The sequence below is a fragment of the Accipiter gentilis genome, chromosome 25 (genome assembly GCF_929443795.1).
Source record: "Accipiter gentilis chromosome 25, bAccGen1.1, whole genome shotgun sequence".
Lineage (NCBI taxonomy): Eukaryota > Metazoa > Chordata > Aves > Accipitriformes > Accipitridae > Astur > Astur gentilis.
The window spans coordinates 10,906,899-10,928,905 of NC_064904.1; the positions used below are offsets into that span (position 1 = coordinate 10,906,899).

The 22,007-nt window shown below is 42.5% G+C and overlaps 1 protein-coding gene across 1 annotated transcript in view; it reads left to right on the plus strand.

Moving 5' to 3' along the window:
- Window positions 1-471: 471 nt before the first annotated feature.
- DYNC1H1 (dynein cytoplasmic 1 heavy chain 1) overlaps window positions 472-22,007 on the plus strand; it is a 46,763-nt gene continuing 25,227 nt past the window's right edge. Inside the window, exons 1-31 of the mRNA XM_049829073.1 lie at window positions 472-839; window positions 4,642-4,729; window positions 5,337-5,510; window positions 5,728-5,983; window positions 6,888-7,074; window positions 7,254-7,525; window positions 7,635-7,862; window positions 8,378-9,454; window positions 9,739-9,918; window positions 10,531-10,680; window positions 10,934-11,080; window positions 11,227-11,367; window positions 11,507-11,683; window positions 11,797-11,907; window positions 11,990-12,109; window positions 12,318-12,557; window positions 13,067-13,222; window positions 13,594-13,707; window positions 14,333-14,443; window positions 14,524-14,733; window positions 15,134-15,280; window positions 15,507-15,673; window positions 16,385-16,558; window positions 17,299-17,464; window positions 17,543-17,731; window positions 17,812-18,006; window positions 18,711-18,993; window positions 19,267-19,367; window positions 20,883-21,042; window positions 21,332-21,575; window positions 21,770-21,953. Of these exons, the coding sequence (XP_049685030.1) occupies window positions 569-839; window positions 4,642-4,729; window positions 5,337-5,510; window positions 5,728-5,983; window positions 6,888-7,074; window positions 7,254-7,525; window positions 7,635-7,862; window positions 8,378-9,454; window positions 9,739-9,918; window positions 10,531-10,680; window positions 10,934-11,080; window positions 11,227-11,367; window positions 11,507-11,683; window positions 11,797-11,907; window positions 11,990-12,109; window positions 12,318-12,557; window positions 13,067-13,222; window positions 13,594-13,707; window positions 14,333-14,443; window positions 14,524-14,733; window positions 15,134-15,280; window positions 15,507-15,673; window positions 16,385-16,558; window positions 17,299-17,464; window positions 17,543-17,731; window positions 17,812-18,006; window positions 18,711-18,993; window positions 19,267-19,367; window positions 20,883-21,042; window positions 21,332-21,575; window positions 21,770-21,953 (6,420 nt within the window). The 5' untranslated portion in view covers window positions 472-568. The remainder of the gene's footprint in view (window positions 840-4,641; window positions 4,730-5,336; window positions 5,511-5,727; window positions 5,984-6,887; window positions 7,075-7,253; window positions 7,526-7,634; window positions 7,863-8,377; window positions 9,455-9,738; window positions 9,919-10,530; window positions 10,681-10,933; window positions 11,081-11,226; window positions 11,368-11,506; window positions 11,684-11,796; window positions 11,908-11,989; window positions 12,110-12,317; window positions 12,558-13,066; window positions 13,223-13,593; window positions 13,708-14,332; window positions 14,444-14,523; window positions 14,734-15,133; window positions 15,281-15,506; window positions 15,674-16,384; window positions 16,559-17,298; window positions 17,465-17,542; window positions 17,732-17,811; window positions 18,007-18,710; window positions 18,994-19,266; window positions 19,368-20,882; window positions 21,043-21,331; window positions 21,576-21,769; window positions 21,954-22,007) is intronic.

A 22,007-nucleotide genomic window follows, 5' to 3' on the forward strand; every position in this document is an offset into this window, starting at 1 on the left:
GGTAGCACCCCAGGCAGAAGGGGCCGGGGGTTGCCCTGCACTGAAGAGAAGCCCTGTCTGGTGACGGGCTGGCCTGCTGCTTTCTTCACGGGAAAACGTCATGTGTACCACCTCTTCTCACGGCTTCTCGGTTTACTTTTCACGTCAAATAAACACTTTTCTTCTTCGGCCACTTGAGCCTGGGGGCTGCCTTATCCTCCAGGCAGCGAGGCGGCAGCAGCAGACCCCCCTCCTCGGCCGGGCCGCGCTGCCCGGCAGCCGAGGGCAGGGGACGGCGGCTCGCCCCTCTCTCCCTCCGCTCAGCTACCGCTCCCTCCTTCCAGAACACACGGCTCCCCGAAACCCTTTGTTAAATAGGGGGGCGGGGAGGCACCGCCCGCTCCCCCCCGGGGCCTGCCGGGACCCGGAGCCGCCCCCTCGGCCCGGCGGCGGGGGGCGGGACGGACTGCCCTTCCCAGGCTCCCCCGCGGCGGCCAGGCGTCGCTCGCAGCGCAGCGGGGCGGGCCGGTGCCAGTGCCGGCGCGGCGGCGGCTGAGCGCGGCGCGGCTGCCGGAGTCCCTGCCTCGGCATGTCCGACTCCGGCGGCGGCGGGGGCGGCGGCCCCGGCGGCGAGGAAGGCGGCATGGAGGTGTCGGGCTCGGCGGTGCAGAACGTGGCCGACGTGTCGGTGCTGCAGAAGCACCTGCGCAAGCTGGTGCCGCTGCTGCTGGAGGACGGCGGCGAGGCGCCGGCGGTGCTGGAGGCGGCGCTGGAGGAGAAGGGCGCCGTGGAGCATATGCGCAAGTTCCTCTCCGACCCGCAGGTCCACACGGTCCTGGTGGAGCGCTCCACCCTCAAAGGTGAGGCGAGAGCCGGGCGGCCGCCACGCTCTCAAAATGGCGGCGGCGCCCGCCGCCACCTCCCCCGAGCCACCGCCCTGCCGAGGGGTGGGAGGGGCGCGCCGCCGCGCTCCCCCGCCCGCCGCGGGGGCTCTCCGCCTCACGGAGGGCCCCGGTCGGCGACGCGCCGGCCTGCCGCGCTGCGGGCCCGGTCTCGGCCTCCGCGGGGCTCGGTGTTACGCGAGGGCGGCGGCCGCAAGGGCCCGCTGGGGCGGGCGGGACCGGCGGCGGCGGCGGCGGCTGCCTCCGCCTGGCCCGGCCTCCCCCGTTATTCTTTGTTCTGCGCCTCTGGGGCCTGAGCTGACGCTGCTCGGCGGTCTCGGGGCAGATGCTCGGCGGGGCTGTGGGCTGGGCGTGGGCGCGGGTGCTGCGTCTTGCCGCGGCTGTAGCCTGTCCTGCTTGGAAAGGCGGCGAAAGTGCTTCGTCAGTAGGCTGTAGGCACTTCCTACTGCGGCCTCCTTTCTGCCGGGGAAATGACCTCCTTCTTGGCATGGCAGATAATCGCTCTGAAACAGAAAGAAAAAAACCCACCAACCCCAAAACCTTGGAGAAAAGAAAAAAAAGAAAACCCAAACCTGAATCAGCCTGTAAAAAGCATTATTCCATGGTTAATTAGCGAGACTCCGAAATTCGTAAATCAAGATGTAGACCTTGCAGTGTCTTTGTTTAGTTAGCAAAGCCTGGTGGCCATGCTGCTTGTAAACCGTTCTCGGAAATCTCATCAAATGCTGCGTTAAATACTACAGCCGAGTTGACACTCAGACTTCAGAAACATCTTTGTTATTGACACGCTGCGGTTGCTGACTGTTTATTTCTAAAATGACTTCTTACTGCCAACAAATCTGTTGCTAAATAGGTGCTTGTTGTCACAGAATCTAGCCTAATAAACAATAAAATATAACTAGGCTTCCTTAATAACACAGACCTTTACTATTAAACAAGACCTACAGTCCATATATGGCTACATGCCTGCCAATCTGAGCTTGCAAAATGTTAATATTACACTTCTGGATCTCTGCACCTAGTGTGCCATTGGTTCAGTCCCTGTAGGTGTATGTCAAATCTTAATAGTCATACTCCATATTGCATTATTTAACATGTCAACAGCTGCAGTGTAAGATGCTGCATATATGACCTGCAGTTGCTGCACACTGAGGGGAAACGTGAAGAAGGTTCTTCCACTCACTGTCTATTCACTGTGAACTTAAGATGTTGCCCAAAATATCCTGTCTTTCTTTATCTTACACCTATTTCTGGGGATTGTCCTCCTCCTTCCCATTCCAAAGTTCGAGACTTCTTTTTCAGCAGCGATAACACTAGAATTTTCGGGGGGGGGAGGGGGGAGGAGAACAACGATCTTTATGAATTCACAATACGGTATTTAATAAGATTTAAAGAAAATCTATTGGATGCTAATAGGCTATGCAGTTGATTTCTAAATTTCTCTTATGTCTGGCTCAGGAGGTTGGTTAATCTTAGTTCAGATTGGAGGTAATGAAGATAGTGGTGATCAGTTAGCTCCAGGCTTGTCGCGTAGGTATTGTTATATATGTATGGTTAAAAACAAATTGAGTCGCTTATTAGGTGTTTTAGAAGCTAAATAATAATTTACTATGAGCAGAAGGCATTTCCATTGATGTTTTCTGGTTTAATAGCAGTTATTTGGGGAAAGTGGATTCTCTGATTGACAGCCAGTCTTCAAACTTAACAGATTCAGAACCTCCAGGAGCATATGGAGATCTTGTTTTCTCTGATACTATTAAAAGCAAATTATTGAAAATTGTGCATGGATTAGGTAGTATGAAGTAAATTGCTGATTGCAAATACAATAAAACAGAAGCCATATTTCTGAGTAATGAAAAATGCTATGTGGTATGTATTGGGTTTGTGCAGCAAGGTTTTGGTAGCAGGGGGGCTACAGGGGTGGCCTCTGTGAGAAGCTGCTAGAAGCTTCCCCTGTGTCCAACAGAGCCAAGGCCAGCCAGCTCTAAGATGGAGCCCCTGCCAGCCAAGGCCAAGCTAATCAGCGATAGTGGTAGCACCTTTGTGATAACACATTTAAGAAGGGGAAGAAAAAGTTGCTGCAGCACAGAAATTGCAGCTGGAGAGAGGAGTGAGAACATGTGAGAGCAACAACCCTGCAGACCCCCAGGTCAGTGAAGAAGGACGGGGAGGAGGTGCTCCAGGCACTGGAGCAGAGATTCTCCTGCAGCCTGTGGTGAAGATCGTGGTGAGGCAGGCTGTCCCCCTGCAGCCCAGGGAGGTCCACAGTGGAGCAGATACACACCTGCAGCCCAGGGAGGACCCCACACTGGAGCAGGTGGATGCTTGAAGGAGGCTGTGACCCCATGGAGAGAGGAGCCCATGCTGGAGCAGGTTTTCTGGCAGGACTTCTGGCCCCCCAGGGGACCCACGCTGGAGCAGTCTGTGCCTGAAGGACTGCATCCCATGGAAGGGACCCATGCTGGAGCAGTTCATGAAGAACTGCAGCATGTGGGAAGGACCCACATTGGAGAATTTCGTGGAGAACTGTCTCCTGTGGGAGGAACCGCATGCTGGAGCAGGGGAAGAATGTGAGGAGTCCTCCCCCTGAGGAGGAAGGAGTGGCAGAGGTAACATGTAATGAACTGACCCCAACCCCCGTTCCCTGTCCCCCTGCACCGCTGGGGGGGGTGCAGTTAGGTAGAGAATTCAGGAGTGAAGCTGTGACCAGGAAGAAGGGAGGGGTGGGGAGAAGGTATTTTAAGATTTGGTGTTAGTTCTCCTTATCCTACTCTGGTTTGATTGGCAATAATTTATTGGCAATAAAATTATTGGCAATAATTTTCCCTAAGCTGAGTCTGTTTTGCTCGTGACGGTAATTGATTGAGTGATCTGTCCCTGTCCTTACCTCGACCCATGAGCCTTTTGTTTTATTTTCTCTCCCCTCTCTAGTTGAGGAGGGGGAGTGATAGAGGGGCTTTGGTGGACACCTAGGGTCCGGCCAGGGTCAGCCCACCACAGGTATCACTAGCTACACAGCCTGCCAACAGCTTTCATATGGATTCCTGCGGCATCTAGTGCAGTGTTGTTCTGTGAGCAGGCTTCTGGTGCTTGGGATCACAAATGTGACACCCAAAGGCTGTATCTCCTATGAAGGGCCAAATGAAATCAGAGCAGGACAAGAGTCCACTGTAATGTGTCCAGTCAGAGCGTGTCCCCCAACAGGGAGTAACCTGCACCGAAATCACTGCATTGCAGCACAACTGCCTGCATCTCCAGCAATTACATCATCTGTGATACATTGGCTGTGGTAATGCCCGAGTACTTCCATGACTTGGGTTTTTGTTTTGTCAGGAGGTTTTTTGTTCAGAGACTTAATTTCCAAATCGTTTTCAAAGAAAAAGTCTGAAAATACAAAGCAACCTTTAAAAGAAAAAAGCAGCTGTTTAATGTTCTCACTGAAGTGTAGTTATCCTAGCATATGTCTACAAATAAATGCACATTCTCTGTTGCAGAAGATTTCTCTCTGAAAATGTGAGTTATAATTTTCTGCTTTTAATGTTTTATCATTTTTTATAGCAACCTAAAAATGTTAATGGAATTTTGTTAATGAACCCACTCCAAATCTGAGGGATATTGCAAAGCTAAATTTAAATTAATTTAGTTAATTACGTTGGTGTAGAAATTGAAAGTTAGAAATTAGTCTGGTAATAGCAGAAGATTGTTGAGAGTGGCAGATGCCTTCGAAATAGAATATTTCTTACATACATATTTTTTGCAGAGGATGTGGGAGATGAAGGAGAGGAGGAAAAAGAGTTTATTTCCTACAGTATCAGCACTGACATTCATTATGGAATAAAATCAAACAGGTGAGTTAGTAAAATAGATCTTGACATTTCTACCCTATGAATGCAAAACTTACACAAGCAGATGTACCGACTTTACCTACAAATTTACCTCCAGTTTACCTAGTGCTTCATGCAGTGTCTTTATTCAGGTGGGGCAGTAGCTTTTCAGGGTGGAAGCTCTGATAAAAAAAGGGTGTGTCATGAGGCTGAAAGGAATGGATTTAGGACTTCTAGCTCTGAGGTTAAGGAAACAAGGTCTTATTAATTTGGCATAGTTGCAAATGTAACATACACAACTTGGGTTCAATAATTTTCAGTTATGTCTGACTCTTACGTATTTGTCACTTAACCTTAATGCATATTTAACTCTGAAGATTCATTTATGCCTCTTTAGTGTGCCCATACTGCACAGTCTTTATTGATAGCTACATTTGGCTCATTACTGAAGTAGAAAGATGTATTTATTCGAAGACTTGTGTTCAAGTCTCTTAGAAGAAAGATTATAAAGTATGAAGATGCAGGTTAGCATTTGACTCCTGCAACCTAAACTTGCAGTCAGATTAAAGCTATTGTAACTGTCACTTAAGTCTCAAATGTTCAGTTGGTAACTCTCTCCTCTGTTCTGCAGCCTGGCATTCATTAAGCGTACACCAGTGATTGATGCCGACAAACCAGTGTCTTCCCAACTGAGAGTGCTCACTCTCAGTGAAGATTCTCCGTATGAAACATTACACTCTTTCATTAGCAATGCTGTTGCTCCCTTTTTCAAGTCCTATATCAGAGAATCTGGCAAAGCAGACAGGTAATTCAGTATAAACTGCATTTCTCTGCTAGTGAATTAAAGTAGGTGTTTAATGAAAAAAGTAACAGTGACTCTTCAAGGCAAGTCGTGAAATTGTTTAAGCACACAGTTGCATATGATGCTGTTGCTGACTCTGGGGAAGTAATTCAGATGGCTTAAATGTGTTGTGTGGGGGTTTTTTTTGGCTTCTTATATGGAAACACCTGTGCTTTTTCAGGGATGGAGATAAGATGGCTCCTTCAGTTGAGAAAAAGATTGCAGAACTTGAAATGGGCCTCTTGCATCTGCAGCAGAATATTGAAATTCCAGAGATTAGTCTGCCAATTCATGCAACCATTACTAATGTTGCCAAGCAGTGTTATGAACGTGGAGAAAAACCGAAGGTTACAGATTTTGGTGAGAAGGCTGAGGATCCGTTATTCCTCAATCAGCTACAATCTGGAGTCAACCGCTGGATTAGAGAGATACAAAAGGTAAGAAAAAAAGTACTAGACGATGTGATAAGAACTTCCACATAGTACTTTTTATTGTCTTCACGGTTTTAACTGGTAAAATACTGCTCCATGCAGGATACTCTGAAGATCTGAGACCAGTTTTCTGAGTCATCAGAGATGCTTGTCTAAATTAGATTAAGTCTAATGCTAGACTGGACTAAGCCTGGTCTAAATTTAGAGTCTAGTCTAAATTGTCCTGCAAGTAGCTGAGAGCATGACTGTTTTATCTCTGTTGTAATAGACTTAAGTAACTGGCAGTAACCTTGTGAATTTTGTAAGTATTCTTCAAATCTTTGCAGCAGATTGAGAGAAACAGGTCTTGTTGGTTTGTTTTATTTTCCCAGGTGCATCCACAACCACTTCAGAACAGTTGCTGCAGTCCTATCTTGTTATCTCTTGTACTTCTGCCTGTTACTTTTGAAAAGAACTCTGCTGTCACTCAAAAGTAGCATCTCAGATACTACTCTGGCTTTTTTCCTCCATGGGCGCAGTAAATGCCTACTGGTCATGGAACAGTGGTGCCTTTTCCTACTCCAGAGCATAAAATGTTTGTTTTCTTGTCTGGCTTATCTGCCATTAACCAGAATACAGACACTGATCAGGGAAGTGGACAGGTGACCTTTTTAGGCTGTGCTGAAGATACTACACGAAGGTCTTAAAACCAACCTTTAGGACCACTGGAATTAAACTTTGACTCCTGTTGTGCTGCAGTTCCTACACTTCTCACAGAATGAGTGCCAAAACTGTCTGAGGTTTGATTATTAAAACCTACTAGATGTTATGTGTTTCAATTATATTTAGTAACGGAGCAGGTTTTTACAGTTGAAGCATATAAATTTAATGCTCTTCTCCATCCCTTCTCTTTGTCTCTGTTACTTTTAAGGTGACCAAATTAGATCGGGACCCTGCATCGGGCACTGCATTACAGGAGATAAGCTTCTGGTTAAATTTGGAACGGGCTCTGTATCGCATTCAGGAAAAACGTGAAAGTCCAGAAGTTCTTCTGACTCTGGATATTCTAAAACATGGCAAACGTTTTCATGCAACCGTGAGCTTTGATACAGACACAGGTAAAATGTCTGTTCAATAAAATTTTTCACAAATGTCCTACAGAACTTAAGCTGTTAGGAAACTTGAACATTGTGGTACAACGAATGATGCTGTTTAGAGTAACCTTGGTCTAGTTAAAGCTACATATTTGATTAATGAAATGAAAAATTATATTCACAGTCTTTTCTATTACATTTAGGTCTAAAACAGGCTCTGGAAACTGTGAATGACTATAATCCACTGATGAAAGACTTTCCGCTGAATGACTTGCTATCTGCTACTGAGCTGGACAAAATAAGGCAGGCCCTTGTTGCAATATTTACCCATTTGAGAAAAATCAGAAATACAAAATACCCAATCCAAAGGGCACTGCGTTTAGTGGAGGCTATTTCAAGAGATCTGAGCTCTCAGCTACTTAAAGTGTTGGGAACCAGAAAATTGATGCATGTTGCCTATGAAGAATTTGAAAAGGTATGTTCATGGTTTTGTGATACTGGTGGCTGTATTTTTACATTGAATAGTGATTTTCAGGAAGCGTTTCATCTCGGAGCTTAAGTTCCTGTTCTGAAACTCTCTTCAGGTAATGGTTGCCTGCTTTGAAGTGTTCCAAACCTGGGATGATGAATATGAGAAGCTACAAGTTCTGCTCAGAGATATTGTGAAAAGAAAAAGGGAAGAGAACCTGAAGATGGTGTGGCGTATCAATCCTGCTCATAGGAAACTCCAGGGTCGTCTTGATCAAATGAGGAAATTCAGGCGTCAGCATGAGCAGCTGAGGGCAGTTATTGTGAGAGTCTTGCGACCTCAGGTAATATTCTTGGTCATTATCAGACAGAAAATCTGTGTGGCTTCTTCAAGAGTGTTCACTGTTGCTTTAAAAAGTTACCAACACAGAACGAATGTAACAGTCAGTTTCACTGTCTGCTTCCAAAAACAGTCTAGTTTTGAACCCTTGCTAATAGGCTTAGCTTTAATTCTGACCTACATCACATACTACATGACCATGTTCATGTTAATAGACACAGCAAGTCCACACATAACGTAGAAGAGTGTAAATAAGTGTAAATGCTTGTGTGTGTAAATACTTAGCTTAGCTAAACCACAGTGGAAAATGAGATTATGCTGCACAGTAGTGGAAGTTTGTGAAGTAACTGCGTTGTCCCATTCCTTGTGGAACTTAAATCTGAAACATGACTGCAAGTTTGTTAAGGATTTAGTACTAATTTGTAGGGGGTTTGCAGTTCTTATTAAAACAGTCTGTGTTTAGTTATTTGTAGGTAAATTTTGAAGCATCCAACTCACTAAACTGTGATTCTAATGCAGGTAACTGCTGTTGCCCAGCAAAATCAAGGAGAGGTACCTGAACCACAGGATATGAAAGTAGCAGAAGTCCTTTTTGATGCTGCAGATGCTAATGCGATTGAAGAAGTCAATCTTGCTTATGAGAATGTTAAGGAAGTAGATGGGTTAGACGTTTCCAAAGAAGGTACAGAAGCCTGGGAGGCAGCAATGAAACGATATGATGAAAGAATTGATAGAGTTGAAACAAGAATAACTGCCCGTTTGAGAGACCAGCTTGGTACAGCAAAGAATGCTAATGAAATGTTCAGAATCTTCTCCCGGTTTAATGCTTTGTTTGTCAGACCTCACATTCGTGGTGCCATTCGAGAATATCAAACACAATTGATCCAGCGTGTAAAAGATGATATCGAGTCTCTTCATGACAAATTTAAAGTACAATACCCACAGAGTCAGGCTTGTAAAATGAGTCATGTTCGTGACTTGCCTCCTGTGTCTGGGTCTATAATTTGGGCAAAACAGATTGACAGACAGCTCACTGCTTACATGAAGCGTGTTGAGGATGTCCTTGGCAAAGGTTGGGAGAACCATGTAGAAGGTCAGAAGCTAAAGCAGGATGGAGATAGCTTTCGCATGAAGCTCAACACTCAGGAGATCTTTGATGACTGGGCAAGAAAAGTTCAGCAACGCAATCTTGGTGTGTCTGGTCGTATTTTCACTATTGAAAGCACTCGTGTTAGAGGTCGAACTGGAAACGTCCTGAAACTGAAAGTCAACTTTCTCCCAGAAATAATTACGCTTTCAAAAGAAGTCCGAAACCTGAAATGGCTTGGTTTCCGTGTTCCACTAGCAATTGTCAACAAAGCTCACCAAGCAAACCAGCTCTACCCATTTGCTATTTCTCTCATTGAAAGTGTCCGTACATATGAACGAACATGTGAAAAAGTAGAAGAGCGTAATACTATCTCACTTTTGGTGGCTGGCTTGAAGAAAGAGGTGCAGGCTTTGATTGCAGAAGGAATTGCACTCGTGTGGGAATCATACAAACTTGATCCGTATGTACAGCGCTTAGCTGAGACCGTCTTCAGTTTCCAGGAAAAGGTTTGTTTTATCTTTCAAATTCTGCAAAATTTTTACATTTATACTTCAGTAATGTGTGGTTAACCAAAAGTGGAATTGGATAGCTGATGACCTGTTCTGTAGCTCTTTGGTTCAGTAGCTGATCAAGTTGGCACAAATTGGCCAGCTGAATGGATCTTTTAGTACTACTAAAATTGATGGACTTGCTGCATCCAAATAGAGAGAAGTGACTAACCATTACTGCATAATTAGTGTTGCCTTTAACCTGTCAAACTAAATGTCCTATTTTTCCTAAACCATTTCAGGTGGATGATCTGCTCATTATTGAAGAGAAAATAGACCTGGAAGTGAGATCATTGGAAACATGCATGTATGATCACAAGACTTTCTCGGAAATCTTGAACAGGGTTCAGAAAGCTGTGGATGATTTAAATCTTCATTCATATTCCAATTTGCCGATCTGGGTCAATAAGTTGGATATGGAGGTAGGTTTGAGATCAAGGAGTAGTATATATTTAGAGGAAACATTTTAAGCAGCTGCAAAATGTTTTTTGATTATACTCTTCATAGTCACCCAGGGAAGATTCTGTCTCGCCATTCTCTGAAAATTTCAGTGTGTTTTCAGTATACAGAAGATGAAAGACTTGTTTGTTTTTAGCTGTTGACTTTGGGGATCAATTAATTCAAGGGGAGTTTTGTCCTTTGAAGAAAAAAGTTTGATACAGCTTGGATGCCTAGAAGGTGCTGGGGAGCGAGGTAGGTAAAGGATGGTGAAAACTTGCTATGCAGGTAGCAAAGACTCATTGCCTTCATATTGTTTGGTTCTGCCTGTTAAGTTTCAGGTTATCGGACAGTAAGCCAACTTCAAAGCAGTTAAAATTGTTTAATTCCATTAAAGTCCATGAAGACAGGAGAAGCTTTGAATTGATGTTCAGTGAAAATTTACCAAAACTCTTAGATCTCTTTAATGACTTAGTAAAGGAGCACTTGGTTCTTTGAGGCACCATAGTGTGCCTGGTGTCAGAATATATCAACAGTGGGGATCTTTATGCATCAAGTATGCAGCTTTTTCCTTCAATGTGGCTTATTTTCTTTAGATTGAAAGAATCCTGGGTGTTCGTTTGCAAGCTGGACTGAGGGCCTGGACCCAAGTTCTTCTTGGACAAGCAGATGACAAAGCAGAAGTTGACATGGATACAGATGCTCCTCAAGTGAGCCATAAGCCTGGTGGCGAACCCAAGATCAAAGTAAGTTTTGGTGTGGGTTTTTTTGTTGTGTCTCTCCTTATCGTCAATTACTTAATGCAAGAATTCTGTCTGAGACTTATATGGAAGATAAATGTTTCTTCTGCATCTCATTTTGGAGGAGTACTTGCTTCCTCCCATTTAAGTGCAAGTTGATTTTTCAAAAGTGTATGCTACTTCTTGAAGTCCAAAATTCTTGCCTACATGTAGTAGTAGTATCTGCCAGTAAAACTGAGTGTGTTTACTGTTTCTGCAGAACATTGTACATGAACTAAGAATTACCAACCAGGTGATATATTTGAATCCACCAATTGAAGAGTGTAGATACAAACTTTATCAAGAAATGTTTTCTTGGAAGATGGTAATCCTGTCTCTACCAAGAATTCAAAGTCAGAGGTATCAGGTAAGTGTAATGAAGTTGTATCTAAGTCTGAAAAATTATTTTCATTTTGCAATTAATTGTGCTCAGCATCTTAGTGTGTTGCTCTAGGACTGAATCTGAGTGCCCTAGAAATTGATGTATAGCACATGTGTAATTGTGGTTCTTAGGTTGGAGTGCACTATGAGCTGTCTGAGGAAGAAAAATTCTATCGTAATGCATTGACAAGGATGCCTGATGGCCCTGCAGCTCTGGAGGAGTCGTACTCTGCTGTCATGGGAATTGTGACTGAAGTGGAGCAGTATGTTAAGGTAGGAGACTGACACTGCCTAGTGCTACAACTAAAATGAACATGGACTTTTGTCTCAGTTTTCCTGGGGGCTGGGGACACATAACTCTTGGAACATACTGGAGAAGTTCTGAACGTTGTTTGTGAAATACCTCAATTAGGTTTGGCTGCAGTACCAGTGTCTGTGGGATATGCAGGCTGAAAACATATACAACCGTCTTGGAGAAGACCTGAATAAGTGGCAAGCCCTTTTGGTTCAGATAAGAAAGGCAAGAGGAACATTTGACAATGCAGAAACCAGAAAAGAATTTGGACCTGTTGTAATAGACTATGGAAAGGTAAGAAATTGTAATTATTGTTTGTGATAAGTGCATTGAATTCCAGAATGGGTGTATTACAGAAAACAGCAAGGCCAACAAATTACCATTATGTAACTTTATTCAATTTGTAGGTACAATCAAAGGTGAACTTGAAGTATGACTCCTGGCACAAGGAAGTGCTCAGCAAATTTGGCCAAATGCTTGGTCAGAATATGACAGAGTTTCATTCACAAATTTCTAAGGTAAGACAAGTCCAAATTCCAGTTTTTGACTTTCAGATCAACTGTTCTAGACTTCTAAAACACTGATTTGTGCCCCAAACAGTCCCGTCAAGAACTGGAGCAGCATTCAGTGGACACTGCCAGCACATCAGATGCAGTGACATTCATCACATACGTGCAGTCCTTGAAACGTAAAATCAAGCAGTTTGAAAAGCAAGTTGAGGTATGTTGTCTTGCTAATGATTCTCACTTGTGGAAACGTCAGGCTTAGCTCTTAGGATGCAGCTTCACAATATTCAAGTTCTCTTGAGAACAGACTTGAACTTCATATCCTGAGGAATCCTGTGAACTCTATAGTGAGCACTTGTTAAAATACGTTGCGACTTAAGTTTAGTTCTGTCTTTATAGCTTACAACCACTGTCTCTTGTAGCTTTATCGCAATGGTCAGCGCTTGCTTGAGAAACAAAGGTTCCAGTTTCCATCCTCTTGGCTGTACATTGACAACATTGAAGGAGAATGGGGTGCCTTTAATGACATCATGCGTAGAAAGGATTCTGCCATTCAGCAACAAGTAGCAAATTTGCAGATGAAGATAGTTCAAGAGGATCGTGCAGTGGAGAGCCGAACAATTGACTTGCTAACAGACTGGGAGAAAACAAAGCCTGTAACAGTAAGTAGTGATGATTAATACTCTTTCAGCAAATGAGGTAGATTCTCTGCATTCAATAAGAAGTAGGCAGTTTATGGTTTTTTGCATTTTTGAGAGTTCTATAATAACTTGCCAATGTGACGATTTGGGGGGTGGGGTGGTGCAACAGAGGGAGATGTACCCTTAAAATGTAGGCCTTTGTTAGGTGCAAAAAGCAAGATGACTTCAGTTACTAACAAAGCTTTGGCTGAAACAAGGGATATGTCAGAGGCATGCACGTAGGAGGATTCAGAACTGAGCTGCTTTTTTGCCTTTTTTTTTATTTTCCCTAATTTGATATTTACTAAAGCAAAAAAACTGGATGTAAAAGTGGGATGAGACTTATTCTGGATTAGTGTGTACCCTTATTGTAAGCAAACTGGAAATGGAAAAATTTGAGAAACCAACATTTATTATTTAGTCCTTACTTTTAACTTGGCTTCAACTTGGTGATAGGGTTTTTCGATTAATGTATCCCATGCAAACTTCAGGGAAACCTGCGTCCAGAAGAGGCTCTTCAAGCTCTTACCATTTACGAAGGAAAATTTGGTAGGCTGAAGGATGATCGTGAGAAGTGTGCAAAGGCCAAAGAAGCTCTGGAACTAACAGATACAGGACTACTCAGTGGCAGTGAAGAGCGTGTCCAGGTACAACCTGCTCACACAACTTCTTGTCAGTTTCACATGAAAATGTTTCAGATCCATCTCTCTCTCCCTTAAGAGAGTGACTTGGAGCCTGTGTTGTACTAGTGTCAAGACACAATCTCCACACTCATTTAGTTCTAGCCTTAAGAGATTGTCTGTGATCTCTTCCTTGACTGTCTTAAGTCTTGTGAAGGCATTATGTGACGTGAGATGTGAAAATCTCATCTGGGTCACTTGCTATTGCAGTTCTGTTGAATTGGCAAGCTGTCTGAAGGTTTTTGACATGTTAAAAGTATTCTGCTTAACTCCCCCATGCTAATGACTTTGAAGAAATTGGGAATAACTGCTGATGTTTGATACATTCTTTACTATAGGTAGCCCTTGAAGAGTTGCAGGATCTCAAAGGCGTCTGGTCTGAACTCTCTAAGGTCTGGGAACAGATTGATCAAATGAAAGAACAACCCTGGGTTTCAGTACAGCCTCGCAAGGTACTTCACTTCTGTATACATAAACAATGTAACTACTGCAAGAATATGCAAATTAGGAATTAGACCGCTTGAGATAGACATGCTCAATTGTTACATTCCAGATGTTTTCAGTGTTCAGGTACCTTTTTCATTATCATGCGAGTGTGTTTCTTCTCATGCTAAGCTGAAAAAAATTCACAGGGTCTTGTCACAACTTAAGGAATTTTGCACTGGATTTATGCAATTCCAGTAGTTTTGAAGTTGAGATTGGACTGAATCTACAGAAAAGAAACTGCTGTTTTTAAATAGGCTGTTGGGCCTATTAGGGAGACTTCATTACATGGTTGGATGAACAGCAGTGGGTTTAGTTCAATGCTCAGGAGGCAGAGCACGGTAGGAACACTAACCCATAAACTGTCTGTGGCAATACTATGTCATAAATCTTAATCAGACCAATAAAATTACATTCCCAGCTATGGAGTAACCACATCTTACGCAAATACATGTAACACTAAAAGAGCTGTACTGTCAATTAATACCTCATTAGTGACAGGTTTTTGAAAAATACATAGACAACTTTAAACCTTTACAACTATATGCATAACATTTGCAGAGAAAGATTTCATTGTTTTTATGTTACTGACAGCTTCGACAAAACTTAGATGGTCTGCTGAACCAACTGAAAAACTTCCCTGCCCGCTTGCGACAGTACGCCTCCTATGAGTATGTTCAGAGACTTCTGAAGGGCTACATGAAGGTAAGTTATACTCATTTTTAAAATGCATGTATTTTGTAGTTTGAGTTCAAGGATGTAACTTGCTTTCTTGTCTTCTGTAGATAAACATGTTAGTTATTGAACTGAAATCCGAGGCGCTTAAAGATCGTCACTGGAAACAGCTGATGAAAAGGCTTCATGTTAACTGGGTTGTTTCAGAATTGACGCTGGGTCAGATCTGGGATGTCGATTTACAGAGGAATGAAGCAATTGTCAAAGATGTACTGCTCGTGGCTCAGGGAGAGATGGCTTTGGAAGAGTTCTTGAAACAGGCTAGTATCAGCTCTTGTATGTATGCACTTAATAGCAAATCAAAGGCTCGCTGTTGGGTGGCTGACACTTGTGTAGTAAACTTGTCAGTCTAAGCTGTTGATGCAAACGCTGAGACTCATGGAGCACTCTGTTTTGGGGAACAGCTTAAAGCTATGTAAGGTTCCTCTGATGAAACTTGCATTATTTGGGAAAAGCAGTCCTTTGTAATGACTGCAAAGACCTCATCTTCTTTAAGTTTTGCCTAACTGCATCATATCCTCAATATTTTTAACAAAAGCTTGAGCGTAAACCCAGAATCCTTAGGTAAAAAAAGTAAAATCTGATTACTGTAATACATTTCTACTTTGTAACTATGTTGGAGCAGAAATGATTGATGATCTTAAACATTCTTTTCTTCAGATAAGAGAAGTGTGGAACACTTATGAACTGGACTTGGTCAATTACCAGAATAAATGTCGTTTGATTCGTGGATGGGATGACCTTTTCAACAAAGTAAAAGAGCACATCAACAGTGTATCTGCTATGAAGCTATCACCATACTACAAGGTAAAATGGAGAACAAAGCTAAAGAATCTTCATTTAATTCTGCCTTCTGCTCTTCTGTAGTTTATATGTTTGTCAGCAGGGACTATAGTCACTATTTAAGTTGACAGACAATTAACTGCATATGCATGTTTTGTAACTCTCAAACAACTGTTTCCACTAGTAAATATTAGCAATCAAAACTCCTGATATTATTAAAATGAATATTAATGCAATGTTTAAACCTCAGGTGTTTGAGGAAGATGCCCTTAGCTGGGAAGATAAGCTGAACCGTATCATGGCACTCTTTGATGTCTGGATAGATGTCCAAAGGCGATGGGTCTACCTAGAGGGTATCTTTACCGGTAGCGCAGACATCAAGCACTTGCTGCCTGTGGAGACCCAGCGGTTCCAGAGGTAACTTTTTAATTGTTTTGTTCTTTTCTTGCCTCCCTTGGGGCACCATGTGGACAGGCCTGCAACTCCATGACTTCAGTTTAGCACTCTCCAAGTTGAAATACTAACTGTATTCTTACCTGGTCCAGCTGGATTACAGCCCTGCTGTAGACGTAAGTTCATCAAGCAAACAGATATGGCACGAGGTGCATGTAGACAACTATGACAGGAAAAGGTTTATTATAAACAGCCTGATGTACACATAGTTTTAGAAGGTGATTGGGGTCTGGGTGGTTTTTCTTGCTAGTTCCAGTCACCTACCTCAAGGATTTTTCTGGCATTGTTGTGGGTGCAATAAACAGGCTGATTTCAGTTGCTGCAGCCTTTAGTCTCATCCTTCAAGTGTCATTTTCTTCCTCTGCTCTGGTCATCCTTATTCATTCCACACGCTTCCAGTCAGATCGAAGAATCAGATTTACGCATCTGTTCAGGAAATGAAGAAAAGTAGACCTTCAGCAGTGGAATTTATGGATTGAACATTGCAAAGAAGTTAGATTTTGTCATTGTGGACTTGAGGTAGATGAAGAGCTATTTTGGGAATTTAGCCTTTTGTTCCCTAGGGCAGCTGCAACAAATGGAGAGGCAGTGGTCATTAGAGACAAAAAACTTTCGTGTTCTGCAGGCCCATGGTTACTGAATTTGCACTAACGTACAGTGTTATTTTACTTGCAGCATCAGTACTGAATTTTTGGCACTCATGAAAAAGGTGTCCAAATCTCCACTTGTGATGGACGTTCTCAACATTCAAGGTGTCCAGAGGTCATTAGAGAGACTGGCAGACTTGCTTGGGAAGATACAGAAGGCACTGGGAGAATACTTGGAAAGGGAGAGGTCCTCTTTCCCTCGGTAAGAAGTTGATTTTAGTTGACTCTTGAAGTAAGTAATTTGATGTTTCTGTGCAAGAATTGATGGACTGTTCTGTAAAGCCTCTGCCAATTTTCATGTATTGCATATATATTAGATGTTATAACATAAATATTTGTTGGCTAAATACAGAATGCCGTTATAGCTGCTTCTCAGGAAGTGGGACTAAAACTTCCCTTACTTGCTCATATGTGGCTGGTTGTAGGATTCAGATACTGCTTAAGGAACCATTGCAGCTGGTTTCTGTAAACTTACAGGTTCTATTTTGAACTGGTTAATTCTGGCGTTTGATTGAAGGAAGGTTCCTAAATTGTCAGAATCCAGTATTTAAGTCATTGGTTCTGACTTACCTGTAGTCCTCAACTAGTTTGTCACTTAGCATGAGAGAGTAAGGGTGAGGGAGGTACTGAGTGGGACTTCTCCCTGCCTAATAGACTTAATTCAGTCCCAAGCTCTACTGTGGATGTTTCAGGGGTGAGTAGGTAAAGAAAAATATCCACAGGATGGAGCATGTATACACTTTTGTATGGTACAGACACATGAACTGAGACTTAATCTTAAAACTGAAGTACAACTTCTAGCAAATTTATGCTTTGTGTACTCATGCAGTGTTGGGGAAATGAGTGTCAATTACTCCCGTATAGTGGCCATCTATGAAGCATAAATAAATTAAAAGTGATAGTCGGAGTTCTGATATAGATCTAATTTTATGTAATTACTAGGTTTTATTTTGTTGGTGATGAAGACTTGCTTGAAATCATTGGAAACAGCAAAAATGTTGCTAAGCTGCAGAAACACTTCAAGAAGATGTTTGCTGGCGTTTCTAGCATTATTCTCAGTGAAGATAATTCTGTGGTTCTTGGGATATCCTCACGTGAAGGAGAGGAGGTACAGCTGCAGTGTTTCTTTTTAAGTAAAATTCTGAAAGTAAGTGAATACGGGCTGACTTAAACCTAATTCTTGCAGGTGCTGTTCAAAACACCTGTCTCCATCACAGAACATCCCAAGATCAATGAGTGGCTCACTCTTGTTGAAAAAGAAATGAGAGTGACCCTTGCTAAATTGCTTGCAGAATCTGTTACTGAAGTAGAAATCTTTGGAAAAGCAACTTCAATTGATCCAGCAGTCTACATCTCTTGGATTGACAAATACCAGGTATCAATATGGAACATTGCATACTGCAGCTCGGTCACTTCAGTGAGGAAAACTATCTGATGAGGATTTTTGTTACACAGGCTCAGCTTGTTGTCCTGTCAGCCCAGATTGCGTGGTCTGAGAACGTAGAGTCAGCCCTCAACGGTATGGGTGGAGTTGGAGACAACAGTCCTCTCCACTCTGTGCTAGCTAATGTTGAGGTCACACTCAATGTCCTGGCAGACTCTGTGCTGATGGAGCAGCCACCTCTTCGCAGAAGGAAACTGGAGCACTTGGTGAGTAAAAACCTCTTTTCCTCTTCTGGGTTTGCAGGTAAGGATTTTTAAAGTTTAATGAAAAGACTGATTAATCTAAGACTTATTTTTCCTCTAGGAAAAAGTTTCATGCAATTTAAGCAATTACATCAAGTGCTGATCCTGTAGGTGCTGGTAGTTTTGATCAGCTTAATGTGTGATAGTACATTATAGACCAGGTCGCTGAATTGCTCTTCAAATTAGCCCCTCCAAATATGGAAGTTACTGATTTCTTCTTTCAAACATAAAATAACTCATTAAGCTGCTTATTATTGTAATTAGTATATGCTTTTGTTTGTAGATACGGATTGAGGGGGGAGGAAGGAAGTTAAAATTGACCTGGGTTATTTCTATAGATTTTGAGGGGAAAATATCTGCTCTGTTTTAGGAGTGCTTGTCTGTCTGCATAGTTTCTGGCAAGTAAAACACCTAGTTCAGTAGTGTAATGGATTAAAAGACTAACCGGACCAGAGTGCTTTGCTGAAAGCGAGCGAAGTCCTTAACAAGAGCAGTCAACATTGTTAGTTTTGTCTTTGTAACAACAGATGTTAAGGCAGAGACTGTTGGTAGATTGTGATTTCTAAGTGATGGCAATTTACTATGCTCATCTGAGAAGCTGTAGGTTTCCTGGCGTTATTAGCGGAGGCTTGTATTGCTGTAGTCTAAGGAGTTACTTCATTCTCCAGATCACTGAGTTGGTGCACCAGCGAGACGTTACAAGATCACTGATCAAAAGCAAGATCGACAACTCCAAGTCCTTTGAGTGGCTCAGCCAAATGCGGTTCTACTTTGACCCAAAACAGACAGATGTGTTGCAACAGCTCTCCATTCAGATGGCAAATGCCAAATTCAACTATGGTTTTGAGTACCTTGGTGTTCAGGATAAGCTAGTACAGACTCCTCTTACTGACCGCTGCTACCTGACAATGACACAAGCCCTCGAGGCAAGACTTGGAGGATCGCCATTTGGTAAGTTTGTACTGAAGTACAATAAAAACTTGAGACATGTATGTAAACTCCTATCCTCTCTAATAAATAGCTTTAATGTAAACATGCAGAACACTTTTAACCAAGATATTGAAGAACAAAACAGTCTTTTGAGGGAAGCTGTAACAGTTTTAGGTTTCGCTGAACCTTCTTGTTAGGGACCGTCGGGAATCAGCATGCTGGCAGATTACATGGGTAGGCAGTGGTACCTCAAATGATAAACACTAAAATATGTCTGTCCCATTTCAAAAATAGGTCCTGCTGGTACTGGTAAAACAGAATCTGTTAAGGCTCTTGGACATCAGCTTGGCCGCTTTGTGTTGGTTTTCAACTGTGATGAAACATTTGACTTCCAGGTAAGGTGTTTGATTTTAAAAAAATGTAGTCTTTGCTAACAAGCAATAGGAATCTCTTCAGAACTCTGAAACAGCCAGCAGTGTTTATTTTCAAGATGATTATAAGTCTTAACTGAGCCAGTATCTGCATATCGTATAGACGTTCTGTAACAAAAAATGCCTAAAGCAAAAGTGGGGCAGAACATTGCTGGGCGAGTTTTGGGGTTTTTTCAGACCAGTTAGTTGTATAGCAGCAAATGGAGGGAAAGGAAGAGAAAGTATGGGGTGGGGGCTTAAGACTGGCTTTAGGAAAGAAACTTGAACTGTTTAGTTTGCATTGGTAGTACTGGTTTAATGGACCACAGATGGGAGTGTGAGACTGCCGAAGTAGCTGTACTATTACCAAATTATCCTTTGCGACAGAATTGTGAAGTTTGCCTCAGCATGTGAAAGGTTCTTCAAAACTGAGAAAGTTTACCTAAATATTTCAAAATCAATGATATCTTCAAACTGAGGACCAGATGAAATGCCTCTCTAAACTGTAACACAGCAAATGTCTCAAAACAAAAACCTCAGTCAGGTATATATATAAAAAACAATACAAAACATGGACAAGGAATCATGATACTTCATTGACTCTGCCAGGTTGCCCATCTGTTTTGGTTTTTTTTCTGTACAGCTATATTTTGATCAGACCAGGGGTCCATATAGTGAGCATTTGGCCTGTAGTGGTGAGTGTAAGAATATACCTAGGGAGTAGTAAGATCACAGATAGTGCATGATACTCTTTCCTTGCCCCCATTCCCCTTCATACTTCTGACAGTTGCGAGGATCAGAAGGTCCTGAGCTGAAATGGGTTACTTTATTCATGCTCCAGTGAACCTTTCTGTGGATACCTATTTCTTGTCTTAAATCCACATGCATACTTGCTTCTACAGCATTCTCTACTGCATTACTATGCACTTTATGAAGGAGTACCTTCTTTTGTCTTTTTCTAATGATTTCTTAGTTCTTGTAGTGGAAAAGGCAGTGAACAGTTCATTCCTATTCATCCTAAACCAGTGGCTTTTAGACCTCTATCATGTTCCCTCATGCTGCCTTTTGCAGAATCCTACCTTAAAGGTTGTTCTTTAGATGGAAGCCTTATCATATTCTGGCAATCCAATTTGCTCTTCTGAAATGTTTTGTAATTCTAGTATCCTCCTTGTGATAAAGAACTAGAACTGCACCTAGCATTAATGGTATCAGCAAACAAAACATGCAGTGGACTTGACTGTTTTGTGAATACGCTGCAGTACAGTATGTAGTAATAGGAAGCTATGATCATCTTCTGTTATTCTATGAAGCAGTGAACATCTGAAAGTCAGTTAGAACCCCTTTATAACTACAAAGTACTACAAAAGTGGTAACCTACATATAAATGCAGCCCGTTCCTGTCTTGGATGCATTGTATAAAGTGCTCTTCTCTGCTCCGTTTGCCTATGCGTAGGCAAGAATGATCATGCAACTTCAGTGACATTTCCCCTCTACGTGCAGGCAATGGGACGCATCTTTGTGGGACTTTGCCAAGTGGGTGCGTGGGGCTGCTTTGATGAGTTCAACAGACTGGAGGAGCGTATGCTCTCAGCCGTTTCTCAGCAAGTTCAGTGCATCCAGGAAGCTTTGCGAGAGCATTCCAACCCCAACTATGACAAGAGTATGTAATCGTTCGTTCCTAATAATGCTGTACAGCATCTGTAGTGTCCTGTATGCTGTTTTGTTGCTCAGTTATATTTCTCCCAACCAATCCAAGGGTGAAGCCACTTTCTATCAAAAACTTGAAGTAACTTTCAACTGGTAGAAATTTGCATTTGAGTATTTGAGTTGCAGTACTAGAGGACCCACTGTCCATTACTGTAGGAAACTAAAATAGAATAAAGTATGACTTCTGTTATAGGGGTGATTGATCACTGACTCAGGTGTAACTAAATGCACTCTCCTTTCAGCTGCAACACCAATTACTTGTGAGCTGCTGAACAAACAAGTCAAAGTGAGCCCTGACATGGCTATCTTCATCACCATGAATCCTGGCTATGCAGGCAGATCAAATCTGCCTGACAATTTGAAGAAGTTGTTCCGTAGCTTGGCAATGACAAAACCAGACCGTCAGTTGATTGCCCAGGTCATGTTGTACTCCCAAGGCTTCCGTACAGCTGAAGTGCTTGCCAATAAGATAGTACCATTCTTCAAGTGAGTAGCAAGTTTGGCTCCAATCAGTAAAAATAGAGCTTGTTTTTCAAAGCTATAATTTTCTTTGCAACTCAGTAAGCATGTTGTGCAGCAGTCGTTTCAAGCAATCACTTCAAGTAAACAGTGACGTTTACTGAGTGTTGTGTTGGTCCCTGTTGAGAATCAAATTGTATTTTGTCTGGTTTGCTTCTTAGGCTTTGTGATGAACAGCTGTCCTCTCAAAGTCACTATGATTTTGGCTTGAGAGCACTGAAGAGTGTGCTGGTTAGTGCAGGTAATGTGAAGAGGGAGAGGATTCAGAAGATAAAGCGGGAGAAAGAAGAGCGTGGTGAAGTTGTTGATGAGGGAGAAATCGCTGAGAACTTACCAGAACAAGAGGTAATATGTGTGTGTGAACTCTTCACTTCTGTGATAAAGTACAGGATGCACACT